The sequence below is a fragment of the Myxocyprinus asiaticus genome, chromosome 9 (assembly GCF_019703515.2).
Source record: "Myxocyprinus asiaticus isolate MX2 ecotype Aquarium Trade chromosome 9, UBuf_Myxa_2, whole genome shotgun sequence".
NCBI classification, from domain to species: Eukaryota; Metazoa; Chordata; class Actinopteri; order Cypriniformes; family Catostomidae; genus Myxocyprinus; species Myxocyprinus asiaticus.
The window spans coordinates 50,481,907-50,508,225 of record NC_059352.1 but is presented as its reverse complement, the minus strand read 5'-3'; the positions used below and the strand labels follow the sequence as shown (position 1 = coordinate 50,508,225).

At 38.0% G+C, this 26,319-nt stretch overlaps 1 protein-coding gene across 4 annotated transcripts in view; it reads left to right on the top strand.

Annotated features, from left to right (window-relative positions):
• The first annotated feature begins 17,740 nt into the window (after positions 1 to 17,740).
• The window catches only part of dlgap4b (discs, large (Drosophila) homolog-associated protein 4b), a 46,821-nt gene continuing 38,242 nt past the window's right edge, over positions 17,741 to 26,319 (top strand). For 2 of the 4 annotated variants that reach the window (XM_051706368.1, XM_051706366.1), the window contains exons 1-3: positions 17,741 to 18,149; positions 20,103 to 20,875; positions 23,256 to 23,482. In XM_051706368.1, the coding sequence (XP_051562328.1) occupies positions 17,741 to 18,149; positions 20,103 to 20,875; positions 23,256 to 23,482 (1,409 nt within the window). Of the gene's footprint in view, positions 18,150 to 20,102; positions 20,888 to 23,255; positions 23,483 to 26,319 lie in introns of all 4 variants that reach the window. The other 2 variants (XM_051706365.1, XM_051706367.1) reach the window with 2 other exon arrangements.

The window sequence follows — 26,319 nt, the reverse complement described above, 5'->3', positions numbered from 1 at the left end:
TTTTCATCCTAACTCCATATAAAGCCTCTGAAAGACACATTTTCCAGCTTTTGGATGAATCCATTAATTCTCAATGTGATAATGCACAGTAAATATAGGATATTTTAACTGAAACTGAGCACACAGGCTCACATTTGAAAAATGGCATACCTGATGAAACTAGAGACTCTAATCTTTTGACTCAATCAGGTTTCAATGTAAAATCTTTTGTCACATGACTCAGTGCGTGAAAAGTTGAACCCTTTACTGACAGCACAGAGTCTCCTGAACTGAGATCAGTCAGTTTAAATTAAATGCAATTACGCATTGCACATAGAGAAAGCCATAATACAACATCCACACATGTGTATGCTAAATCACACGAGGTTAATGATGCAATTAATTATTACACTATTTATTTCGTTATTTATTTCAATATTTAATGATTTATTTAATTATATATTTTATTAATTCACTGTGTATTTAATTATTAATTTAAATGTTTATTTAATGATTTAATCATTCATTTAATTAAGTCACTATGTATTCAATGATTTATTAAAATATTTAAAGATTTATTAACTTAATTATTTTAAAGTTTAACAATTTCATTATGTATTTAATAATTTATTTAAATACATAATGAAATTGTTAAACCTCCATATGTATGTGTCTCATGCTACAAAGTGAATTAGCGCTCTGCTCGCTGTCATCTGCTACAAACAGACGTGTGATGCTCATGATGGTGTTTTCCGTGTATGAGTCAAGGATCTCTAAAAGGTTTGAACACTTTGTGTCTTTATGTCAACAACACCAGCTCCACACGTTCACAAGCACTCACATTTGAAGCGCACAGCACATGCAAACTATATATTTATCTCATTAAATCACAGCCTTTGTGGCTTAATAATCATACTAGGACATAACGTGATTTTTATTTGTTGCGCTGAATGTTTACGTAATTAAATTGTATCGATTTTTGTTATCTGAGCATTTTTACGAGTACTGGTACATGAGCGTGATATTGGACCCGATTGTGATACCAGTATCGGTTTCGGGACATCCCTAATTATAAAGGTTGTAATACAGTCAACAGAAATGCATAATTTATTACCCATGTGCCCTAAACCTAACCCAAACCTTACCGTCAGTGGAGAAAAATGTTTCTTTTTGAGTGTAAGTGTGAAGCCCTGAAAACTCGTCCACATTAAGATTAAAATGTGCCAGCAGTGTGCCAGCTTTGCCACTGTTTATGCCAAAAAGACAATGCATTTTGTGTGTGTCATATTGTTTTTGCGAACGCAGCATGCCAGAAATGCAGACTGGAGAATTTTAGAACTTTCATGGTGCATGAAGTTTCGAAAAAACATCAACATATGGGTTTGGAACAACATGAGGGTAACTAAACAATCACAGAATATTATGTTTTGGTGAGCATTTCTTTTATGGTAAATCTGCACATTTTCACTTTTCTCAGTGAATGTTTTTGAACAGATTTGTTGTCTGATCGGCTATTTTTACTTTCTAGTGAATTTCACTGTCCAGGGATTGCAGTGAGAGTATGTGATTGTCATATATATAAATATTGTTTTGTACTATAATTCCATGAATATGGATGGCACTGGTTTTAGCACTGAAACAGTTTCTCTCATGAAAGAACATGTCGTGTTGGGAGAGAATAATCTTCAGCAAACGGACACGTACATATATACCAGACACGCGTGTAGTCTCACTCAGTAAACTTTAAAGGCATTGTGATGTCACTTTAAATATTCATGAATGTGAGTTCATAAATAAATAGGTGAAGACTGATGATATCAACTTCTGTTGCAGCGGGATTATATTCCTGTTACACATCCATAAAACATCGAACCCGTCTCGTGTTAGCAAGGTCTGTTCATTTATCATAGCTCTGCTGTTGTTTTTAGAAACACGTCTTTCAGGATACACAGTTCAGTTACTTGTAAATAAGATTACAGTCATTTCATGAATATGAACAAGAGCTGTATTCATTTTACATATATTCTAATTATCCTTTTTTTTTTTTACAGAATTTCAACTGCCAGTTTTGGCGCACAGAAAAAGGATGACCTACAAATGTAAGTATGTCTGTCTAAAACTTTCCACCCCTTGCAAAATATACAAAAATATATATTTTCATGTTTCTTGGTTGTGGTGCTATGGTAAAACCATGTTTTTTAAGACACAACCATAATAGTAACTTGTGTATTAAAAAGGTAATCATTTAGTACCATGGTGTATAGGGATGGGATTCCTAAAGAATTAAATGATTCCAGAACCGATTCAGATGCTTCTTGACGATTCTGATTCCTTAACAGTTCATTTAACAGTTCTACACTGGTCACATTGTATGTTTCTCGCTGTAGATTCAAAAGATTCAGTTCATAAGAGTCATTGTTTCAGGATTCACACTACACTGGTCACATTGTATGTTTCTCGCTGTAGATTCAAAAGATTCAGTTCATAAGAGTCATTGTTTCAGGATTCACACTACACTGGTCACATTGTATGTTTCTCGCTGTAGATTCAAAAGATTCAGTTCATAAGAGTCATTGTTTCAGGATTCACACTACACTGGTCACATTGTATGTTTCTCGCTGTAGATTCAAAAGATTCAGTTCATAAGAGTCATTGTTTCAGGATTCACACTACACTGGTCACATTGTATGTTTCTCGCTGTAGATTCAAAAGATTCAGTTCATAAGAGTCATTGTTTCAGGATTCACACTACACTGGTCACATTGTATGTTTCTCGCTGTAGATTCAAAAGAATCAGTTCATAAGAGTCATTGTTTCAGGAATCACACTGCACTGGTCACACTGTAAGTTTCTCACTGCATATTAAAAAGAATCAGTTCATAAGAGTCATTGTTTCAGGATTCGCACTACACTGGTCACACTGTATGTTTCTCGCTGTAGATTCAAAAGAATCAGCTCATAAGAGTCATTGTTTCAGGAATTGCACTACACTGGTGACACTGTAAGTTTCTCACTGCATATTAAAAAGAATCAGTTCATAAGAGTCATTGTTTCAGGAATCGCACTACACTGGTGACACTGTATGTTTCGTCGCTGTAGATTCAAAAGAATCAGTTCATAAGATCCATTGTTTCAGGAATCACACTGCACTGGTCACACTGTATGTTTCGTGCTGTAGATTCAAAGGAATCAGTTCATAAGAGTCATTTTATCAAGAATCCCACTACACTGGTCACACTGTATGTTTCTCGCTGCAGATTCAAAAGAATCAGTTCATAAGAGTCATTGTTTCAGGAATCGCACTACACTGGTCACACTGTATGTTTCTCACTGTAGATTCAAAAGAATCAGTTCATAAGAGTCATTGTTTCAGGAATCGCACTACACTGGTCACACTATGTTTCTCGCTGTAGATTCAAAAGAATCAGTTCATAAGAGTCATTGTTTCAGGAATCGCACTACACTGGTCACACTGTGTTTCTCACTGTAGATTCAAAAGAATCAGTTCATAAGAGTCAATGTTTCAGGAATCACACTGCACTGGTTACAATGTATGTTTTGTGCTGTAGATTCAAAAGAATCAGTTCATAAGAGTCATTGTTTCAGGAATCGCACTGCACTGGTCACACTGTATGTTTCTCACTGTAGATTCAAAAGAATCAGTTCATAAGAGTCATTTAACAGGAATCGTACTACACTGGACACGCTGTATGTTTCTCACTGTAGATTCAAAAGAATCAGTTCATAAGAGTCAATGTTTCAGGAATCACACTACACTTGTCAATTAGTATATTTCTCGCTGTAGATTCAAAAGAATCAGTTCATAAGAGTCATTGTTTCAGGAATCGCACTACACTGGTCACACTGTATGTTTCTATCTGTAGATTCAAAAGATTCAGTTCATAAGAGTCATTGTTTCAGGAATCGCACTACACTGGTCACACTTCATGTTTCTCTCTAGATTCAAAAGAATCAGTTCATAAGAGTCATTGTTTCAGGAATCGCACTACACTGGTCACACTGTATGTTTCTCGCTGTAGATTCAAAAGAATCAGTTCATTAGAGTCATTGTTTCAGGAATCGCACTACACTGGTCACTCTTTATGTTTCTCGCTGTAGATTCAAAAGATTCAGTTCATAAGAGTCATTGTTTCAGGAATCGCACTACACTGGTCACTGTATGTTTCTCACTGTAGATTCAAAAGAATCAGTTCATAAGAGTCATTGTTTCAGGAATCACACTACACTGGTCACGCTGTATGTTTCTCGCTGTAGATTCAAAAGAATCAGTTCATAAGAGTCATTGTTTCAGGAATCACACTACACTGGTCACGCTGTATGTTTCTCGCTGTAGATTCAAAAGAATCAGTTCATAAGAGTCATTGTTTCAGGAATCACACTACACTGTTCACATTTTATGTTTCTCACTGTAGATTCAAAAGAATCAGTTCATAAGAGTCATTGTTTCAGGAATCGCACTGCACTGGTCACATTTTATGTTTCTCACTGTAGATTCAAAAGAATCAGTTCATAAGAGTCATTGATTCAGGAATCGCACTACACTGGACACACTGTATGTTTCTCACTGTAGATTCAAAAGAATCATTTCATAAGAGTCATTGTTTCAGGAATTGCACTACACTGGTGACACTGTATGTTTCTCACTGTAGATTCAAAATAATCAGTTCATAAGAGTCATTGTTTCAGGAATCGCACTACACTGGTCACTCTTTATGTTTCTCACTGTAGATTCAAAAGAATCAGTTCATAAGAGTCATTGTTTCAGGAATCACACTACACTGGTCACGCTGTATGTTTCTCGCTGCAGATTCAAAATAATCAGTTCATAAGAGTCATTGTTTCAGGAATCACACTACACTGGTCACACTGTATGTTTCTCACTGTAGATTCAAAATAATCAGTTCATAAGAGTCATTGTTTCAGGAATCACACTACACTGGTCACACTGTATGTTTCTCACTGTAGATTCAAAATAATCAGTTCATAAGAGTCATTGTTTCAGGAATCGCACTACACTGGTCACTCTTTATGTTTCTCACTGTAGATTCAAAATAATCAGTTCATAAGAGTCATTGTTTCAGGAATCACACTACACTGGTCACGCTGTATGTTTCTCGCTGCAGATTCAAAAGAATCAGTTCATAAGAGTCATTGTTTCAGGAATTGCACTACACTGGTGACACTGTATGTTTCTCACTGTAGATTCAAAATAATCAGTTCATAAGAGTCATTGTTTCAGGAATCGCACTACACTGGTCACATTTTATGTTTCTCACTGTAGATTCAAAAGAATCAGTTCATAAGAGTCATTGTTTCAGGAATCGCACTACACTGGTCACATTTTATGTTTCTCACTGTAGATTCAAAAGAATCAGTTCATAAGAGTCATTGTTTCAGGAATCGCACTACACTGGACACACTGTATGTTTCTCACTGTAGATTCAAAAGAATCATTTCATAAGAGTCATTGTTTCAGGAATCACACTACACTGGACACACTGTATGTTTCTCACTGTAGATTCAAAATAATCAGTTCATAAGAGTCATTGTTTCAGGAATCACACTACACTGGTCATTTTATATGTTTCTCGCTTTAGATTCAAAAGAATCAGTTCATAAGAGTCATTGTTTCAGGAATCACACTACACTGGTCATTTTATATGTTTCTCACTGTAGATTCAAAAGAATCAGTTCGTAAGAGTCATTGTTTCAGGAATCCCACTACACTGGACACACTGTATGTTTCTCACTGTAGATTCAAAAGAATCAGTTCATAAGAGTCATTGTTTCAGGAATCGCACTACACTGGTGACACTGTATGTTTCTCACTGTAGATTCAAAAGAATCATTTCATAAGAGTCATTGTTTCAGGAATTGCACTACACTGGTGACACTGTATGTTTCTCACTGTAGATTCAAAAGAATCAGTTCATAAGAGTCATTGTTTCAGGAATTGCACTACACTGGTGACACTGTATGTTTCTCACTGTAGATTCAAAAGAATCAGTTCGTAAGAGTCATTGTTTCAGGAATCCCACTACACTGGACACACTGTATGTTTCTCACTGTAGATTCAAAAGAATCAGTTCATAAGAGTCATTGTTTCAGGAATCGCACTACACTGGTGACACTGTATGTTTCTCACTGTAGATTCAAAAGAATCATTTCATAAGAGTCATTGTTTCAGGAATTGCACTACACTGGTGACACTGTATGTTTCTCACTGTAGATTCAAAAGAATCAGTTCATAAGAGTCATTGTTTCAGGAATTGCACTACACTGGTGACACTGTATGTTTCTCACTGTAGATTCAAAAGAATCATTTCATAAGAGTCATTGTTTCAGGAATCGCACTACACTGGTCATTTTATATGTTTCTCGCTGTAGATTCAAAAGAATCAGTTCATAAGAGTCATTGTTTCAGAAATCGCACTGCACTGGTCATTTTATATGTTTCTCGCTTTAGATTCAAAAGAATCAGTTCATAAGAGTCATTGTTTCAGGAATCGCACTACACTGGTCACACTGTATGTTTCTCGCTGTAGATTCAAAAGAATCAGTTCATAAGAGTCATTGTTTCAGGAATCCCACTACACTGGTCATTTTATATGTTTCTCGCTTTAGATTCAAAAGAATCAGTTCATAAGAGTCATTGTTTCAGGAATCGCACTACACTGGTCACACTGTATGTTTCTCGCTGTAGATTCAAAAGAATCAGTTCATAAGAGTCATTGTTTCAGGAATCGCACTACACTGGTCACACTGTATGTTTCTCGCTGTAGATTCAAAAGAATCAGTTCATAAGAGTCATTGTTTCAGGAATCGCACTGCACTGGTCACTGTATGTTTCTCACTGTAGATTCAAAAGATTCAGTTCATAAGAGTCATTGTTTCAGGAATCGCACTACACTGGTCACACTGTATGTTTCTCGCTGTAGATTCAAAAGAATCAGTTCATAAGAGTCATTCGTTCGGGGATTGCATTAAATGTTGCATTTTGTGTTTCGCGCTGTAAATTCTTATGAATCAGCTCATAAATGTAATTCATTCGGGAAATGTATTGCACTCTTCTTGTGTTTTGTGCTGTAGATTCAGTAGAGAGCAGTGCTGCCGCTGAATTGCGCTGCAGAAAACATGTTCAGAGTACAGTATTTCAATACAGTGTTCCGTCCATGAAAATCGAAATCAGGTTTGGAGCAAGAAATCAAATCGATTGTGAAAAGACTTGGTTTGTTTAAAAGCTGTTGCCTATCAGCATGTTGTGTTGTCTCTCGTTTGACGTATCTGTTGTGTCCTCAATTCATGTTTCATACACTTCAGAGCATTAAAATTGTATATTTTGACTTTAAAATTCAGATTTCCCTTATATTAATTTCCACAGCAAGCTCGTTATGCAAGGATGGCGTCTTTGAAAGAGCTCATTATCATCTCATTGAAATAATTGCTCTGACCTTGTGTTGTATTCGATCATTAAACACTTCATGTGTTCCCTTTTTAGTGAAATACATGAGCTTTTTACTCAGATGTAAGCTAATCCTCATTTTGGTTAGTTTTGTGGCTTGGGTTTTAACCATCAGCAAATGTATGCATTTTTTGTGTACATTTAAATAACTTTTATTTTTGTTGCATTTAGATTTAACATCCTAACTGCTGATTTAACACCACACACACACACACACACACACACACACACACACGTCGTTGGTATAGATGTAGAGATATGTCTTGTGCTCTTAGCAAACACACTGTAATTAAAGGATTTCATGCTGATTTGACATTTTGTTTCAACATTAAAAGAGTAAAATTGGGGATGAGGGCCTGTTGTTGCTTCAAACTGTGGAAGTGTTTTAACTGTGGCCTGCTCAGAATTTCTTCTATTCAGTCGACCGAGACACAGGCAGTATTGTCTGTTCCTGCTGAAGGTTAGTACTTTTAAACACAGTGTTAGGACACTAAAGTGCAATCTGTCTGTCCACATTAAATGCAAAACTGTTGCTCACTGTTACACAATGACAACCAATCAGAACAGATTTGATGTTTAATATTGCACCAGTGAGATTTCACAATGTGCTGAGTGTGCTATGCAAAAACATCAGTGTCCTGTCACTGTTTGTGGTTGGTTAGGACTAAAACACAGATTTACACAGTGTGAAAATGCCTCATTGAGTAGTACCTAAAAATCTATCGTTCTGTCTGTCTGTCCATACATATAACTGAAATCTCTGTGTACAGAACAGGATTAACAGTATTTACCTGCAGTGTAAATGTGGCCATAGTAACAGTCTATCTGTGTCTACAAATTAGTCGACATTTGTCTCTGTGTTTGTATGATGATGGAGCCTTTATCTTCCTGACTTATTGAGGAGGGAGATGGGAAAAAGCGAAACAGTGAGAAAGAAGTGTGTGTGTTTGTGTGTGAGAGGGGAGCAGATGGGTTCCCACAGTGTGACTGAGATGTTGCTCTGGCAAATTGATGCTTTCAAACGATGATTGTGCTTGTGTGTGTCTATGTGCCTCTGCTGTAAGAGCACACCCACACCCACACATCCACGCACACACACGCAGTTCATGGTTGTTTGCACATCCCGTGATTATGAGTGTGATAACAAAACAATTGGTGGGGGGGACATAAAGCACACTGATGGAAAGATCGGTTCAAAATTTGTCATAGTAAGACACATAATTCATAACTGAAGAATGATCACTGATTGGTGTTTGAAGTTTGAAATGGAGTTTAGCATTTAAGACACTTTTAAATTTGACCTCTAGAACACTTCAAGAAGGGATCGAGTTTAAGTTAATGAAAACATCTTAAAAAGTGAAGGCTGTACTCATACCATTGTGTTTTTCTTTTGTTCAGCCATTATGAGATCTTCAAAGGTTTTCTAAGAGACTCTAGTGATGTTGTTGAGTTCAATTTCAGGTGGTCTAGTTTAATGGTTTGTCTCTTTGCACCCCCTGCTGTCAGAATGAGTGAGCTACTTCTACAACCATGTGTATATTTCTGTATGAAAAGCATCCCTTGATATAAAAATACAATAAATTAGAACATAAAAGGAGCTTATGGTATAGAATAGACCTGTTTTGTCGCTCGGGAGGAAATTCACAATGGCGCATAACATGTATTTCTGTGTATATGTTTTATGGCAGAGCCCACCTGTGTTAAACACACTTCAAACTCCACAGCAGATGGTGATACTTGGCCAACAAGTTAGAAAAATATGGCCTGTACACTAGAGTTACACATACACATAAACAATATGTGTAGACAGTGATTTAATCCTCTCTCTCTCTCTCTCTCTCTCTCTCTCTCTCTCTCTCTCAAAGACAGAAGCAGCACACATCTCTTATTGTCATCATCCCCTGAGATTTATTGACCTGTTCTGGTGCTGTTCTGGCACCTGTCTTCATATCTGGCCTCCTTCAGGTCTGTTCACCTGAAATCATGGCCACGGCACGCCTCTTCTCCCACTGATATGCGGCCAGGGTTGCCAACTTTGGATACCAGGCTGGAGTGAGATTTTGATGCCATGGCCAGGGCCACATTAATGAACAGCCAAATCGTTGTTGAAGCCCAGTGGCACCTTAATGTGTCCCGGGACATATAGTGTTCGTACTGGATACGTGTAAGCTTTCTATCTATAAATTCTAACACCATAACAAGACCTGATCTATCCCTACCAGGCAAATAATTGTTTGTTTTTTTTTTTGGCTCACTCATGCCAATTTACCTACACTATGGCACAACCAGGGTTTTTCTTGGGTCCAAAAATGTTCCTCAGTGGTGGCTGAGGTAACAAACTCATCCACAAGCTCAAAGTTGGTTGGTTACATAATTGTAATTAATTACAAATTAACAGAATTACTAAACTGCAACCCTGTGTGTGGCTCTGCTTCAAGTGTCACACCTGTCGTCTTGACTCTCTGTGCTTCTGTCTGTCTCTTGTGTTGCCCGCTGAGATGGATCACCTATCTGTGTTCTGTTAGCTGTCTCTGGCTGCTCATGCACGTCTAGATACTGATGGCAGGATTTTGGTTCCTGTAAAGCTCAAGGCTTGTTGCCTGAAGGAATGTTTTCTAGTGAGCATGTGCTGCCATGGTGCAGACAGTCTGGGCATTCAAGCGGTTTAATCGGCTTTAACTCCTTGAAGCCCGTCTGTGTGCAAAATCCTGGCATTGGATGAGAGAGAGAGAGAGAGAGAGAGAGATTTCAAACACCTTTTATTACAATACACATAATTTTCATACAAGAGACACAGTTACTTAAAACACAACCATGCAAACTTCAAGAGAAATAAATCATCTTAAAAAAGAAGAAATACATAATTCTTGTTCAAAAATTTCACACAGTACTCCTTTAAGGCACCAAATCAAATCAAAAGATAAAAGGTCATGCATTGGGGGCCTGGGTAGCTCAGCGAGTACTGACGCTGACTATCACCCCTAGAGTCGTGAGTTTGAATCCAGGGCATACTGAGTGACTCCAGCCAGGTCTCCTAAGCAACCAAATTGGCCCGGTTGCTAGGGAGGGTAGAGTCATATGGGGTAACCTATAATGTGGTTCTCGCTCTCGGTGGGGCGCGAGGTGAGTTGTGCGTGGATGCTGCGGAGAATAGCGTGAAGCCTCCACACGTGCTATGTCTCTGCGGTAACGCTCAACAAGCCACGTGATAAGATGCGCGGATTGACTGAGATTTGTCCTCCGCCACACGGATTGAGTCACTACGCCACCATGAGGACTTAGAGCGCATTGGGAATTGGGCATTGTATAAAAATGTAAAAAAAAGATCATTGATCGATAATAATGAAAGTCAATAAAAATTCTAGACTTTACTGATTTAGCAAAAATGGCCTCTAAATTGCCACAGACATTCTGATCAGTTTTTTTTCTCGTAGTATAAATCACCATTTTTGCTTGACCCAACAAAAAATTAAACAGTTGACACTTATAATGACGTTTTTGCACATATTTAAAACCACAAATAAAAATTTTCATTTAACAAATCTCATCAAAATAGTTAAAAAGCCTTCTTAAAACATTAAATAAAGGTTCCAACCTAGAGCAATACATAAACGCATGGAAAGCAGTTTCTCTGTGCAGACAAAAAGGACAATCTTCATTGACATTAGGATTTACCACAGAAAAAAAACCATTAACTGCAATTGCACCATGTAACAACCTCCACTGTAAGTCCCCAATTTTCTTAATTAATGGTGACTTGTACAATGCTCTCCATTCTGGTTTTTCATTTTCACCCAAATGAAGTACATTACGCCAAGGTGTATCACTCTTATTGTCCAAAAACTTCTTATTCAAAGCTTTAACACTACTTTTGTACAAATCTTTTCCAGATGCTATATTTGAACCCATAATCATTAATTCTTCACATTCTAAAAAAAAAAACATACTGTTACACTCAACCAAATTGGGAGATATCCACAGATTAGGAAAAGGATCATTACAATCAGGGTTAATTGACCCATTTGAATAATGTTCCGACAATTCAACTTCCTCTTTAGTAACGGCAGTTATCCACTTTTCAAGTAGCCTTGTAACTACACGGTATGATCTAAACCCCAATTGCTCATATTAAGAATGTTGACATCACATTCTTAATAGCAGATCCCCCTATCTGTTGTAAATGACAGATTGTTGTTAAACCGGCAATGCAAAGAGTACTTTCCGGTACATCAAAAGACATCACATGTAATAAATCCAAACATGAGCCAAAAAACAATGGCTCCTGTAGTAACCAAAACAGAGAATAGGTATTGATTTCCTTTCGTACTTTAAATAGAGACCAGACCTTAAAAAGATTACGATAAAAAAAATGGAACATTAGGTCATTTTAACCTTTGAGGGTCCATCCAGAATAAAGCTTTATCCAGTTCTAAGCCTTCAATACTTCACAGAATTGCAAAAGCTACAGCTTTCCAGCTCGACTCCACGGAACCCGTCAATAGTCTTTGCACACAGTGTACTTGAAAAGCAGCCGTTCTGCTCTGCAAATGTATCAATCCAAGTCCACCTTCATCCTTTGAAAGATACAGAACACCTTTTGGTACCTAATGCGGCCTGTCCCAAAAAAAATCTATTAAAATTGATTGGATTCTTATGAATATATCTGCTGCAGGGGGGTCTATACAGGCTAGGCAGTGCCAAAGGGCAGAGGCTACCAAATTGTTGATGATCAGTATTCACGATTTATAAGACTTTTTAGGAAGTAAAAACATCCACTTATCCAGATGCCCTTTAACTTTTTCAATAGCACCTTCAAATTTTTTCTTTATAGCAGTTTCATTCCCTAAAAAAAAACTCTTAAATATTTAAACCCTTCTTTGGTCCACTTTAAACCATCAGGAAGTTTCGGTTCACCATTTAACCATTTTCCAACTAATATGGCTTCACTTTGTTTGCCAGTTCACTTTTGCAGAGGAAAGAGTATTAAAAACATTTAATAATCTCAACATCACATCCACATCATTCTGACCATTAATTATCACAACAACATCATCAACATATGCTGATAATGTGAAAGTATTAGTACAATTTGGTATACACAGTCCACACACATCAGTTCTTAATTTATTTAAAAGAGGTTCTATAGCTAAAGTATATAACATGCCAGACAAGGCACAGCCCTGTCTTACAACCCTATACACCTTAAAAGGAGGGCATAAGTCACCATTAATCTTTAATATACTCTCAATGCCACAATTTATCATTAAAATAAAGTCAGAGCTAAAACCAAACGCTGTTAAAACACTCCATAAATAGTTGTGCTTGACTCTGTCGAAGGCTTTCTCTTGATCTATTGCTACTAGGCCAAAATCTAAAACGAAAAGTTTTCCACTAACCAAAATATCTCTCAAATATCCAAAAAGAAACATTATCAAAAATTCTTCTGCCTGGTACACAATATGTCTGATCTGGATGAATAACTAGTTCCAGGACTTCACCTAGTCTAATTGCTAAGGCTTTAGAAAGTATTTTATAATCACTACATAATAAACTTACTGGTCTCCAGTTTTTAATTTAATTTAGATCTTCTTTCTTTGGTAATAAAGTAATGAATGCTCTCCGGCAACATTGTGGCAACTGTCCATTGGTTAAACTCTCATTAAGCACTATTACTAAATCTGGACCCACCTCTGACCAAAATAATTTATCAAATTTGACTGGAATACCATCGATACCTGCCGCTTTTCCACTTTCCATACTTTTAAGGGCCATCTCAAGTTCCCCCAAAGTCAAAGCCTTGCTAATTTTCTTATTAGCTTCTTTGGTTATCTATCCAAAATCTATCCAGCCTTGCCAAAGATAACTGATTATCATATGCATGTGCCCAAGTGTACTGTCTCTGTGTGCCATGGAAATTTCTCCAGACATCAATAACACCATGAGATTTTATCAATTGAATTAACCTCTTTAGTGATTGCATATGTGGTACAACATGATTCTATCTAATACATTTTCAGTACAATTAAAATCCCCACCTAACAATAAAAAATCTTCTGTATTACAATAATGTAATCATTACACAGAGTATTCAAAAATAGCATTCTATCAATTGTCATGGTTGGAACATATACACAAATAAAAATAAAAAAACTATTTTCATACAAAGCTCTGACCTTCAAAAGCCTACCTTTGGTTATTTCTTCAACTTTGTATGAACATGGTATAAAGTTCTTGGAAAACAACAAAACAACTCCACCAATTATTGAGGTAGAATGACTTAAAATTGCCAACCCATCAAATTCTTCTGCCCATTCTGCTGCATTTGATACATCACTATGAGTCTCCTGTGCAAATAATACATCAACCCCCTTTGTTTCATTATTTCAAATACATAGCTCTCTTCCTAATATCTCTTGCTCCATTGATGTTTAAGGAAGCAAGATTTATTTCACCCATAATTGAGAAAAGAAAAAAACAAAAGAGGCAATAAAGCCAAAAAAGGCTATTCTGGCTATTTTCACTGGACCCTCCTGACTGAGCATTTAACTTGGTAAGAATTTTCTTTAGTCGGTAAACCTCCTGGTCAGTAAAACAGTTTTTGCTCTTAAAAGCTTTTGCTTTTTAAATGAACTACATTATTTATTGAAAATGTTCCTCCATTTTGAATTTCCTCACATTTTTCATTACTTTATGTCATCTACAGTGTAAGTTCGGCTAGAGAAACCGCTCTGGGGTAAGCTGCCCGTAACACTGCATTTGGAAAAATCACTTTCACTTTCCGCATCAGTCTAGCTCACATTATGACCATCCGTTTTTTTGCCTGTTTAACAGCATGACATTCCATCAGCTTCCTCTTTTGAGGGGTTTTAAAAAAACAGTATTCTTCTGCTTCCACCATAGAGTCTTCAGTCTCTAAATTTACCATATCATGTTCCATTGCCTCATCTTCACTGTTACTATCTTCCGATTCGTCTGATCCACCTGCTGCCTGATCAGCCTCTAAGGAATTTTCAACCTCTTCTACTCCAGCAGCAGCTATTACATCTTTTTCAACAGTTTTTTCCATCACTGTCCCAGAACTTTTCCCCACATCTATTGAAGCTACCAGTGCCCTGCTTGGACCCGGCACCTCCGCATCAACTGCGGCAATTACATTTAGCATTTCTGCTACGTTCTCGTCAGAATTAACAGCTGATGCGCTTTTGTCAGGATTTTGCGTTTTTCTGGGCAAGCACATACCAAATGTCCATTTTCACCACAACCAAAACACTTAATTGTATTTGTTGTGGCGAAAATCGCATAATTGAAATCTTTGTAATGAAAATTAAGAGTCAGATCAAGTTCATCAGCATTATCCTTCAAAACCATGTAAACATAGCACCTGAAGGACAACACGTTTCAATAAAGAGGACTTATTTCCGATTGGAATCATCTTTATTGTAGAGACCAATTTTCCATATCTAGAGAGCATTCCAATTAAAAACTCATTCTTAATGAATGGCGGTACATTAGATAATGTCACTCACTTTGAAGGAGTAGAAAGAATTTACTGAAGTAAATATGCCACCAATCTCCACACCACTCTCTAACAGATTTGCTAGTTCAATTGTCTTGACAAACACAACAATGGCGTTGTTCATCCGCGACGCCAAGACATTCTCAAGTCCAATTACTGCACTCACAGCCAAACTACACTCCTCCACTCTAGCAGCTGAATAAATTTTCACCCCATGACGCCTCATCAAATATTCTAAACTCTCTGCACCTGGAGTCGCCATACTCCCAGTACAAAGACTGGGAGTAAAAACCCCACTAAATTGACCACTCTTTCACTTACAGGTTTTACCAAGAGCAACAAAATCACATAATATAATCTACAACAAAGATAGCAGAGACAGATAAATGAAAAAAAAAGTTTTCCATACACTCGTACCTGGCACTGCTGCCGAACACTCGACACGCTCTTCCCCACTCACTCAGCACATGCACACACACAGAGAAAGAGAGAGAGAGAGAAAGAAATGGGTTTCACAAGTTGTACCACAAACATGTTGACTGCCAAAAGAAGATTGTTTACCTACAGTGGCACCATGAAAAGTTTGAACACTCAAGTCATACTTAAAGAAATGTCTGAATGTCATTGTATTAGATAACAACTGGAGGTTGACTGATATTTGATTTTTCTGAGAACAATATCTGATTAATTTACTTATAGTTTTTATCAAGTTTTTTGTGCAACCAAAATTCCAATAATAGCCAGAATTCAAAAATTACAATCGTTTTCATGAATGAAGTGCATTCTCATCGTAAAATGTTGACTTAGAAAACAAAATAGCATCTCAAAACAAGTGAGGAACTGACTCTCATCGCATGTTGTTTCTGTCATCAGAGGTTCTTTTTTTTAATCAAACAGTCCAAGAGGTCAATAAAAATGGCTTGACATGGAGCACAAACAATTATAATCTTTCATGTCTTTATTGAACACATCCCATTAAACATTCACAGTGTTGGTATGTGGTGCCCTTTTTTACACCATACATAGTGCTGCGTGTTCTTCCTAAACAATTCAACCTTAGTTTCATCAGTCCACAAAACATTTTCCCAGTAGTGTTGTGGAGTGTCAAGGTAGTCTTTGGCAAACTTCAGGCATGCGGCAGTGTTTTTGTTGTAAAGCAGCGGCTTCCTTCGTTGTGTCCTGTCATGGACACCATACCTGTTTAATGTTTTCCGTATAGTAGACTCATGAACAGAGATGTTAACCAGTTCCAATGATTCCTGTAACTCTAGGGTTCTTTATTTACCTCATTGAGCATTCTGCGGTGTGCCCTTTGAGTCATCTTGACTGGACGGCCACTTCTAGAGAGAGTACCTATAGTACTAAATCATCTCCATTTATAGACATTTTGTTTAACTGTGGACAGATGAATATCTAAGCTCTTCGACATAACTTTGTAATCCTTTCCAGCTTTATGCAAAGCAACAATTCTTGATCGTAGGTCTTCTGAGATCTGTTTTTTGTGAGGCATGGTCCACATCAGCAGATGCTTCTTGTGAATAGCAAACTCAAAATGTTTGAGTGCTTTTTATAAGTCAAAGTAGCTCTAACCCACACCTCCAATCTCGTTTCATTTATTGAATGCCAGGTTTGCCAAGTCCTGACTCTAACTAGCTTTTATTGATGTCATTAGCCTAGGGGTTCACATACTTTTTCCAACCTACACTGTGAATGTTTGAATGATGTACTCAGTATGTACAAGAACAATACAATAATTTGTGTGTTATTAGTTAAAACAGATTGTGTTTGTTTATTATTGTAACGTAGATGAAGATCAAAAAAGGTTTTAAGTCAAATGTATACATAAATGCAGGTAATTTTAAAGGGTTATATATATATATGTGTTTAAAAAGAAAACAACAAATCTCTTTTTTACCTAATTTGCCTAATTTAGTCATGGCAGTTTGCTTGAAGAACGCAACATGTTCAGATGTCTTACAATTTACTCTTGGACAAGAGCAGGTGTTAATTTTATTCATACCAACTAACATTTTGAAAATATGAAAACTTTATAAAGCTTTACAAACGATTTACACAAAAATGTGTTCGTGATTCATGAAAGAAGATTTTATGTATTTTTAAGGTTGTCGATTTAATGTTAATTCAGTGCAATTAATTATATAAACATTAACGAAGTTAATCATGTAGGCCAGTGACAGGCTGATGTTCAGTGATATAGAAAATAAAAGAAACAAAATATTGACTTCTAAAGCCAGTTTTTAGTATTGTTTATTCAATGCTTTATTCGTCTGACACAATAACTTAATGTCTTAAAATTAAGTGAATTATAAATTACATTTATAAATATTTAATCTTTATATATTGAATTAGCATATGTTCAATTTCTAAACAAATATTAATATATGTTATTATATTGATTAATTTGAATGATCAATTGACATAGCATGTAATTATACTAGTATTACTAATTACCTAGTAATATTTATTTTCAAGTAAATGCATCTCGTATTAAGGATGTTTAAAAATATTTACTGGAAAACGAGACAAAAATATTTAATAAGAAACATGGTCAATGAGGTGGCGAGTTTTGCAGGAGAAAGCATCATTCACATTTTGCTCCGAAAATTTAAAAAGTTTTGTTATCAATATTGTTTCTACACTCTTAATTTCCCTCTCTTTTTGTTCTTTTCTTAGGGTATCTGTTTCTTCCTGGTGACACCATGTTCCTGATCTAGGGTGGGGGGGTGTCGCCCCATTCTGCCATGAAAGGCTACACTCTCCAACGCACCCAACACCTGTCCGACTGCGAGCCGCCCCGCTCTCCCAGTCACCCACCCTCTGCGTCCTCCACCCTGTCTCATACCCCGTTTATCCACCCAGCAGCCATGGACCACTACGGAGCCCTGGACCCCCATCACTTCTCTCCGTCACCCATCCCGGTTGGCCTCCCGCCCGACTGCATAATGCCCCTCAACAACCAGCTGTCTTCCAGTAGCACCTTCCCCAGAATTCACTACAACTCACACTTTGATCAGGGTGAGTTCGGTTACTCTGCGGGGGACAGTATCGGGGGAATTGGTACAGGGACCCTGGGGACGTCCATGTCCATGGGAATGGGTCTCGGAGTGGGACGAACTGCCATGATAAGTAGTGGATCAGCGACGATATCTGGTAAGAAATAGAAAGGGTAAGTTCACCCAAAAATGAAAATTCTGTCATTATTTATTCAACCTTATGTCATTCCAAACCCATTTGACTTTCTTTGTTAACCTCCTGAGACCCCTGCGTGTCTGCTATGTGCATTTTCCATTTCCCTTTTTGATTTGTAATTAGTAGCACCTTATAAACATGCACATTTCTTTAAAAAAAATTATAGAGCAAATAGTTTTCCTAAAAAAACGATGGCAACATAGAAGCGTCTAATGCATCTAAATTAACATCTAAATTAAATTCTAAATAAAACCAAGCTATAGAAAATGTTATCAAATTGTTCATTATGTTTCCAGGTGTGTTGGTTATTCATGTTTTTGAGATGTTACAGACATTACATCAGAAATTATCATAATTAATTCTGATTCAAAGTAATGTCCAGCATCATCCAATCACTGTCAACCATGTTAAAATAAAATGATACATTATAAATTCTGAATCTATGTACTGATTATCATTGTCTCATGTCTGTCAAACATGTTGAGTGATCCAAACATCATCTGCAGCCTGAAACTGAACTTTTGATCAGATTTTAGGAGTGAATGCACTTAACTGCATAGAGAGCTATAGGATGCTCCCTTGCTCCCTATTTAGTGAATGACTTAACCTCCAGTGTGCTGTCTGTCTGCACTGATCTCAGAACAGTTTGAAATGCACCTTATTTTCATCCTAACTCCATATAAAGCCTCTGAAAGACACATTTTTCAGTGTGAAAATGTACAGTAGGATTTCTAAAGAATAAATGCACTAAAATACACATTAGTGTACATTGTGTTTAGCAGTGTGGCATTTCACGATAAAATCGCTAAAATGTGTAAAATGGCATTTCGGATGAAACTAAAGACTCTAATCTTTTGACTCAAATAAGTTTCAATATAAAAACGTAATTAGGTTACTCACCAGATGTAGTTTTGTTGCCGTTTCTCACAAAGACAAACTCCGCTGAGATCGGCGCCATGTAGTGGCGAATCACGATTCACATGATTCGGTGCATCAAAAGTTAACACTTTACTGACAACACAGAGTCTCCTGAACTAAGATCAGTCAGTTTAAATGAATTGAAATTATGCGCTGCATATAGCGAAGCCAAAATACAATGTCCACACATGTGGATGCAGGGTCGCACGTGGTAATGTGGAGAAATTACAAAGAATTTAATTGGTTGTGAGTCAATACTTGTTAAATAAAGTGAGAAACATGGCCAAAATTTGTGCAAATTGCACAAGGGGCAATTAGTGATTGTAACAGGTTCACAGAACGTGCAAGGAGGTGTCAGGAACCGGCTGAGCAGTCAACGTCAACTTTGAATAAACAAATGAACAAAAAACAACATAAAACTGCTTTCCAGCATAACACAAACACACACACACACACACACACACACACACACACACACACACACACACACACAGGACTGCTGCGTGCGTCTCTCTCTCTCTCTCTCCAACTGGCGTCCCCGGCTCCTTTTTATCCCTCTCCCAGCCGATTGGGCTGATTCAGCGCCGGGCGTCCATCGTTACAGCCTGGCCACGCCCTCCTCCTCGTCACAGTGATGAAGCAAGCGTATAAAAGGATAAATTAGACAGAATTGCAAAATGAATGACTGTTTTACAAACAAGTTTCAAACACTTTGGACAAACAGGTAGTCTTACCCAAAACTCACACCATTGGTTGAGATGTCCGACCCAGTCGAGGATTCACAAAAAAAGATTGCAATTCCATTTGGTGCCACTTTTGAAAAACATACATAGAAAATCAGACAGGTATAAGCCTATCACTGTGTTAAAATATCATTTATCAGCCTCAAATTAAGCTAATCGTGTACTCCTAATAGCAACATATAAAGTATATACTGAACTGAACCGAAACTGTGACCACTACTACACCCCTTCTAATTACCTTTTTTTCCTCCAGGGGCAGGAAAGATGAACCGTATACCCCCCAACCTCCTGGACCAGTTCGAGAAACAGTTGCCAGGGCAACAGGACGGCTTCAGCACATTACAGTTCCATCGTAGCACTGCGGTGACAACAACGAAACAGCAACAACAACAACAACAGCGCACGGACAGTCCGGGAAAAATACGCTATTTAGTTCACTCTGTCCAGAAACTTTTTGCAAAATCACAGTCGCTAGAAAATTCTGCCATCAAGGGTAACGTGAACGGCCGCAATAGCAGATCATCAGATAGTGACGACAAACATCGTCGGAGCAAAAGCAAAGACCGCGCAAAGAGTGAAGGAACGGCTAAACGGAGGCCACGATCGAATATGTCTGGATACTGGAGCTCCGACGACTTGGACAGTGATATGAGTAACTATAGAAACCCCATGGCCATGATGACATTGGGTCGGCAGGGGGTGGGATCAGGGCCAGGGCCGGACAGCCAGGTGGCATCCAGGTACATCATGCAGGGATGCAGCACCATCAGTGAGCACACGCTCAAATCTTCAAAAAGTAACAGCGACCTGAAGCACCAGGCGCTCCCTGCACTCCCAGGACCGGGTGGAGGAGGTAGTAGAGGAAGAGTGATGATGTTTGATGGGGACTTTAGTAAAGGGTCACCCTGGTCCACGCTCACGTTAGGGCCCACCAGGCAAGTATGCCAGAAGGGTTCGGCCACCCTGGATCGCACCCTACTGAAGTCAAAGTCAGTTCAACAGGACATGGGCAGCAACTACCTACAGGTTCGAGGGAGGGTGAGTATAGTTCTGAATTTAGTTTCTATTTCTATTTTAATTTCATTTTGTAATTTCAATTTTGTTTAGCTTTTGTTTGTTTGATCCCATGTAAAATCAACATGGTGATTCCAAAAGTTCATGCACCCTGAAATCAACCCAGTTCAGCCAAATTACTGACAAGTGCAGGTTGCATTGCATTTTCCCTCTAAGATTAAATTTTCACTCCAATGATGGTTTGGTTTAGTATCGGTTTTTGGGTTAGGGCGTATGATTAATAAAATATGCTTACCTGTTGATTACATAATTTAAACTAAAAAATACACCTTAGTTTTGAAGCCATTTTGGCAAATTCAGCAGCAACTTTATACTTTCTGTTTGGCAGATTTATAGTGTGAATAGTCTGAACTGTTCGTTTTATTTATTTTGAGTTTTTCTATTTTTCAGTTTTGTTTTACAATATAGGGGAGACCAGGGTTAGTTGTCACACTTTTTAATCTCCTGCAGGTCCAAAAGGGGCGCTATGTAGCAAAAAACGGTCACACTTAAAATATTCAAGTCCCCGGATACATATGTCAGGCATATGAGGTATCGTTTGAAAGCTTAGAATCTGAACTTTTAATAGATAACCATTTCTTTTGCATTTATGTTACATAAAATAACAGAATAAGGCCTGAATACATCTGCTTCGCAAATAAGCGCCACCTAGAGGTAATGTGGTAGGGTGTGTGGTTAATAAAATGTGCTTTCCTGTTGATTACATAATTTACAACTAAAAATAAAACTCGCATTTGGTGCCATTTTGGTGATTTCAGCAGCAAAACTTTTGACTTTGTTGGCGAATTTATAGCGTGAACAGTCTGGACTGTTCGTTTTAGTTTAGTTTGAGTTTTTCAGTGTTTTCTAGTTTCAGTTTTGTTTTTCAGGATAGGGGAGACAAGGGTTAGTTGTCACAGTTTTTAATCTCTTCAACTCTGTTGACCTGCCGGTGGGTCCAAAAAGGGGCGCTATGTGGCAAAACAAGTTTACACTTAAAATGATCAAGTCCCCGTATACATAAGTTGTATGTATACACACATACAGTAACAAAATAAGGCCTGAAAACATCTGTGTAGCAAATAAGCGCCACCTAGAGGTAATGTGGTAGGGTGTGTCGTTAGTCTGGACCATTCGTTTTAGTTTAGTTTCTAGTTTCAGTTTAGTATAGGGGAGACCAGGTTAGTTGTCACACTTTTTGTGTGAATATTTCTCACAATTTCTGCGTAGACTTGGCTATAAAAAAGCTATTGAAAATTTCCACCATTATTGCCCAGGGAAAAAGATACATTGAAGTTCATTGAACACAAGCGGGATGTTGTCACACTATATAGAATGTGATACGCTGTCACAATGGAACGGGCCATAGGTTAATGTGAACATTGGGGGGTATATATCACCCCACCAAAAACAAAAACCAAATATGCCTTTCTTTAAATCTACGCCTGCATTAAACAAGGTATTATAGGCAAAATTTAAAAAGTAAAACAATTATGAGGCACAAAACAACAAAAATGGAAAGGTTAACATGCAAAAATATCAAAGTATTGTTTTGGCCAAAAAATATATTGTAATTGATAAATAGTTGCATACATTAATGATACTATAACAAAAATATGATTTTGAAATTTTAGTTTAGAGGATTTCATAAACATTACGGGTTTTGAACCAGATGTTTGAAACCAACATACGAAACACTTGACTTTTGTGTAACTTGACTTTTGACTCAACACCTTATCATCCCAGTCTTCACTATTTAATTTATTGAACAAAATTAGAACAGAAACATTTTCTACACAATGGGTTATGAAAAGTTAACTTGCTTAAAATTGGAAAAAAAGAAAAAAAAAATTATTTTTCGTACCCCACAGGCAGTTACTTTTCTTGATTTTTAGCAGCAAAAACATTTATAAAATTATTAGATTTCTCTTAAAACATCTAAAAATGCCAATTGCTTCACACGTAAATGTATCTTGTTTTAAGGGTGTTTCGATATTTTTACTGGAAAACAAAACTTTTAAATTTTTGCTCTGTAGGTGTAACGGGAGCCAGCTGTTAGGTAGCTGTGCAGTATGTAAACCTCACTCCCTTGGCTTTAAGAGGTGCACTAGCGACTGACACTAGAGGCTGTAGCCTTTAGCCTCCTAGTTAGCATGCCCGCCTCCCATGCCGGAGACGTCAGTTAAAATCTCGCTCAGAGCGGACTGAGTAGGACTGGTTACATAGGCACAATTTCTTTTCCCACGGACTGATAGAGTACCTGTGCACTTGACTCCAGCCAATGAGACTGAAGCTTGCTGTTTTGAGAAAACTCACAGTATTGGATTGATGGTGTTCTCTGGTGTTTGTTAAGATGCCCTCTACAGGTGAGTGGTTAGGAACTATGGGGAGAAGTGGGCCAATGGGTGAGATCCCCTGCAGACGGATGCGCAGCGGCAGTTATGTGAAAGCCATGGCCGACCTGGAGGACAGTGACGACTCCGATGGCAGTCCCACACCCTCACCGAAAATCGCCGCGCGGAGGCAGAGCTATTTACGTGCAACACAGCAATCACTCAGTGACCAGTTCCCTTCCAGAAAGTAAGTGAACACACAGTAAAAGGAGGCGACTCATTGAAAAATAAATGGGCGAGTTCACAATGCACAACATGGCTAGAAAATTTGTCCATTTTTGTGATTGTTTTTAACCTGTAGTGTCAGGAACTCTCAAGACATGGTGACAGTTATATATACCAATTTGTAGGACAGGAAGTTTCAGATTTCCACAAAAAGATCCAGTTGTCTTGTTGGCAAGGACATCCACTGGTCTTTTTGCTGTAGAATGTCCTGAGATCTCTTCTGAAACTTTTCAGAAGACAGATGTGAGTGTATTAGAGGGCAGGACGTTATTGAGATCCGTTCTTAAACTTTACAGGACACACATTTGTATTTGCATGAGTATTTGGGTGTTTGCTCGGGAAGAAAGAGACTTAAGCAGAAGTCTCCATTTGTTCTCCATGTAATGTCATTTCTGTTTAGGAGAAACAAATGAGATCTCATTTGTGACTTTTCTCTTTTCTATGGATCCAATGTTTTACTATAAGACACATCAATTTATCATATATATATATATATATATATATAAAACACCCTGGTCTTTTTGCTTTAGGCCACATCCACACTAATCTTCGTTTTCAGTTTCCTAATGTCATCGTTTTCCAAAATATGCAGTAATAGACAGCGTTTTGAAAGGTTTTGCTGAAGGAAAATGCTGTTCTAGTGTGGATGAGAGGCGTAAATGTTGAAAAATCTATGCGTTTTCAAGCAAAAACGGATTAGTGTGGATATATCCTTAAAATGTCCATAAAAAATATGTTGCTGTAGTCTTATTTGAACTGAAGATGCCATAACTTTTGCCAGAATGTATTGGTGATTTGACTTTTTATCGAAACGTAAGCTTGGCAAACAGTTTTAAAGGGGTCATGTCTTGAGGAATTAAATTTCCCTTGATATTTTGACTTATAAGAGGTCTTTCTATTATAAAAAACATACTTTAAATTTCAGAACTCAAAACTTGGGGGCCTGCATAGCTCAGCGAGTAAAGACGCTGACTACCACCTCTGGAGTCTCGAGTTCGAATCCAGGGCGTGCTGAGTGACTCCAGCCAGGTCTCCTAAGCAACCAAATTGGCCCAGTTGCTAGAGAGGGTAGAGTCACATGGGGTAACCTCCTCGTGGTTGCCATAATGTGTGGTTCTCGCTCTCGGTGGGGTGTGTGGTGAGTTGTGCGTGGATGCTGCGGAGAATAGCATGAAGCCTCCACATGCGCTACGTCTCCGCGATAATGCGCTGAACAAGCCACATGATAAGATGGCACCATGAGGACTTAGAGCACATTGGGACTGGGCATTCCAAATTGGGGAGAAAATCACCAAAAAAAAAGAAAAACTCAAAACTTAATCCCCAGTGCAATAAAAGCATTTATTGAAACCAAGCTGCAAAAACACCTCATTCTCTACTTCCGCAACAACCCTACATCATTTGGGGTACAATAATACATGACTGCCTCTACAGCGAAAAAACATTAACGCTTACATAAAATCATCGCACCCTTGGCCCCGCCCACTGGTGCTTTTGTTCGTAAACATAGAGAGAACCACAAACAAGGCCGACTGTAGCCTAACTATTCCTAACACCAAAGGGGATCCGTCTGGACTATTTTAAATTATTTTTGTATTTAAACATGCACTGACAGACGTCTTTGACTGTTTGATACATATCTCAAATCAAAATCAAATCAAATCCCTTTATTGTCACTCAACCATATACACAGGTGCAACAGTGGGTGAAAGTCTTGGGTGCAATTCCAAGCAACATAGCTGTATGACAATTACAGTAAACATCTGATTTACACATAACACAGTTTACACATCTGTTCCACAACACAATATACACCTAATAATATACAATATACAGTATACACAAAATAAGAAGACTGTATACAATAAAAATACCCTGTAACCCCCCCCCCCATGTAATCAGTGGAAATATGAAGTGTTGTGAAGACATTCCGCTGTCGGTTGATAGTCAGTTGCCAGTGTGTTATTAAGAGAAGTATAAAATGTGAGTCCAGTCTGAGGCTAATAAAGTGCGGTGCTGATATAGGTATAGTGATCGATCGAGAGTTCAAAAGTCTGATTGCTTGGTGGAAGAAGCTGTCATGAAGTTGGCTGGTGCGGGTCCTGATGCTGCGATACCGCCTGCCTGATGTTAGCAGTGAGAGCAGCCCATGGCTCGGGTGGCTGGAGTCTCTGATGATCCTCCGAGTTTTTTCACACACCGCCTGGTATAGATGTCCTGGAGGGAGGGAAGCTCACCTCCGATGATGTGTCTTGGGCTGCTTTTAAAAGATGCGGTGTCAAGTTACAATTCTGAAGAAGAGAAGCTATTCTCTGTCAGCTATTCAGCTGCTGCCTCTTGCTGTTTTGAGCACTGAGTACTCCGGGCGCGTTGACAAACTTTCGAAACCATTTATTTGTGTTGTTGGCAGTTATAGTGCCAGCACGTGCAGTGCAAAATGGGACAGTACATCTGTTTACTGTTGGCGCAATGCGACATGCCGCAATGGATGCTTCCATGGTAGACAGCATCATTGATTATAACGGGTTCTATTGCTTTTGACACGACTCTCGTACCCGGTGTAGACAGGGTGTGAGTGTTAACAGCTGTGCTAAAGATGAACAGTTTAATATATTCAGATGCAACGTGTTGATGTGCGTTATGTGCAAACCCTGAAATTTAGTTTTATAATGTTGTGGAGCATGCTTATTCTCTTCAGATTGAGTTTCAAAAAAGGCTGGATTTGAGGGGCTGCACGATGTTAGCCAATTATTACAATAGGCGTTTATGTTGAAGTTTTAAGGAGGCACTTATGCCAAA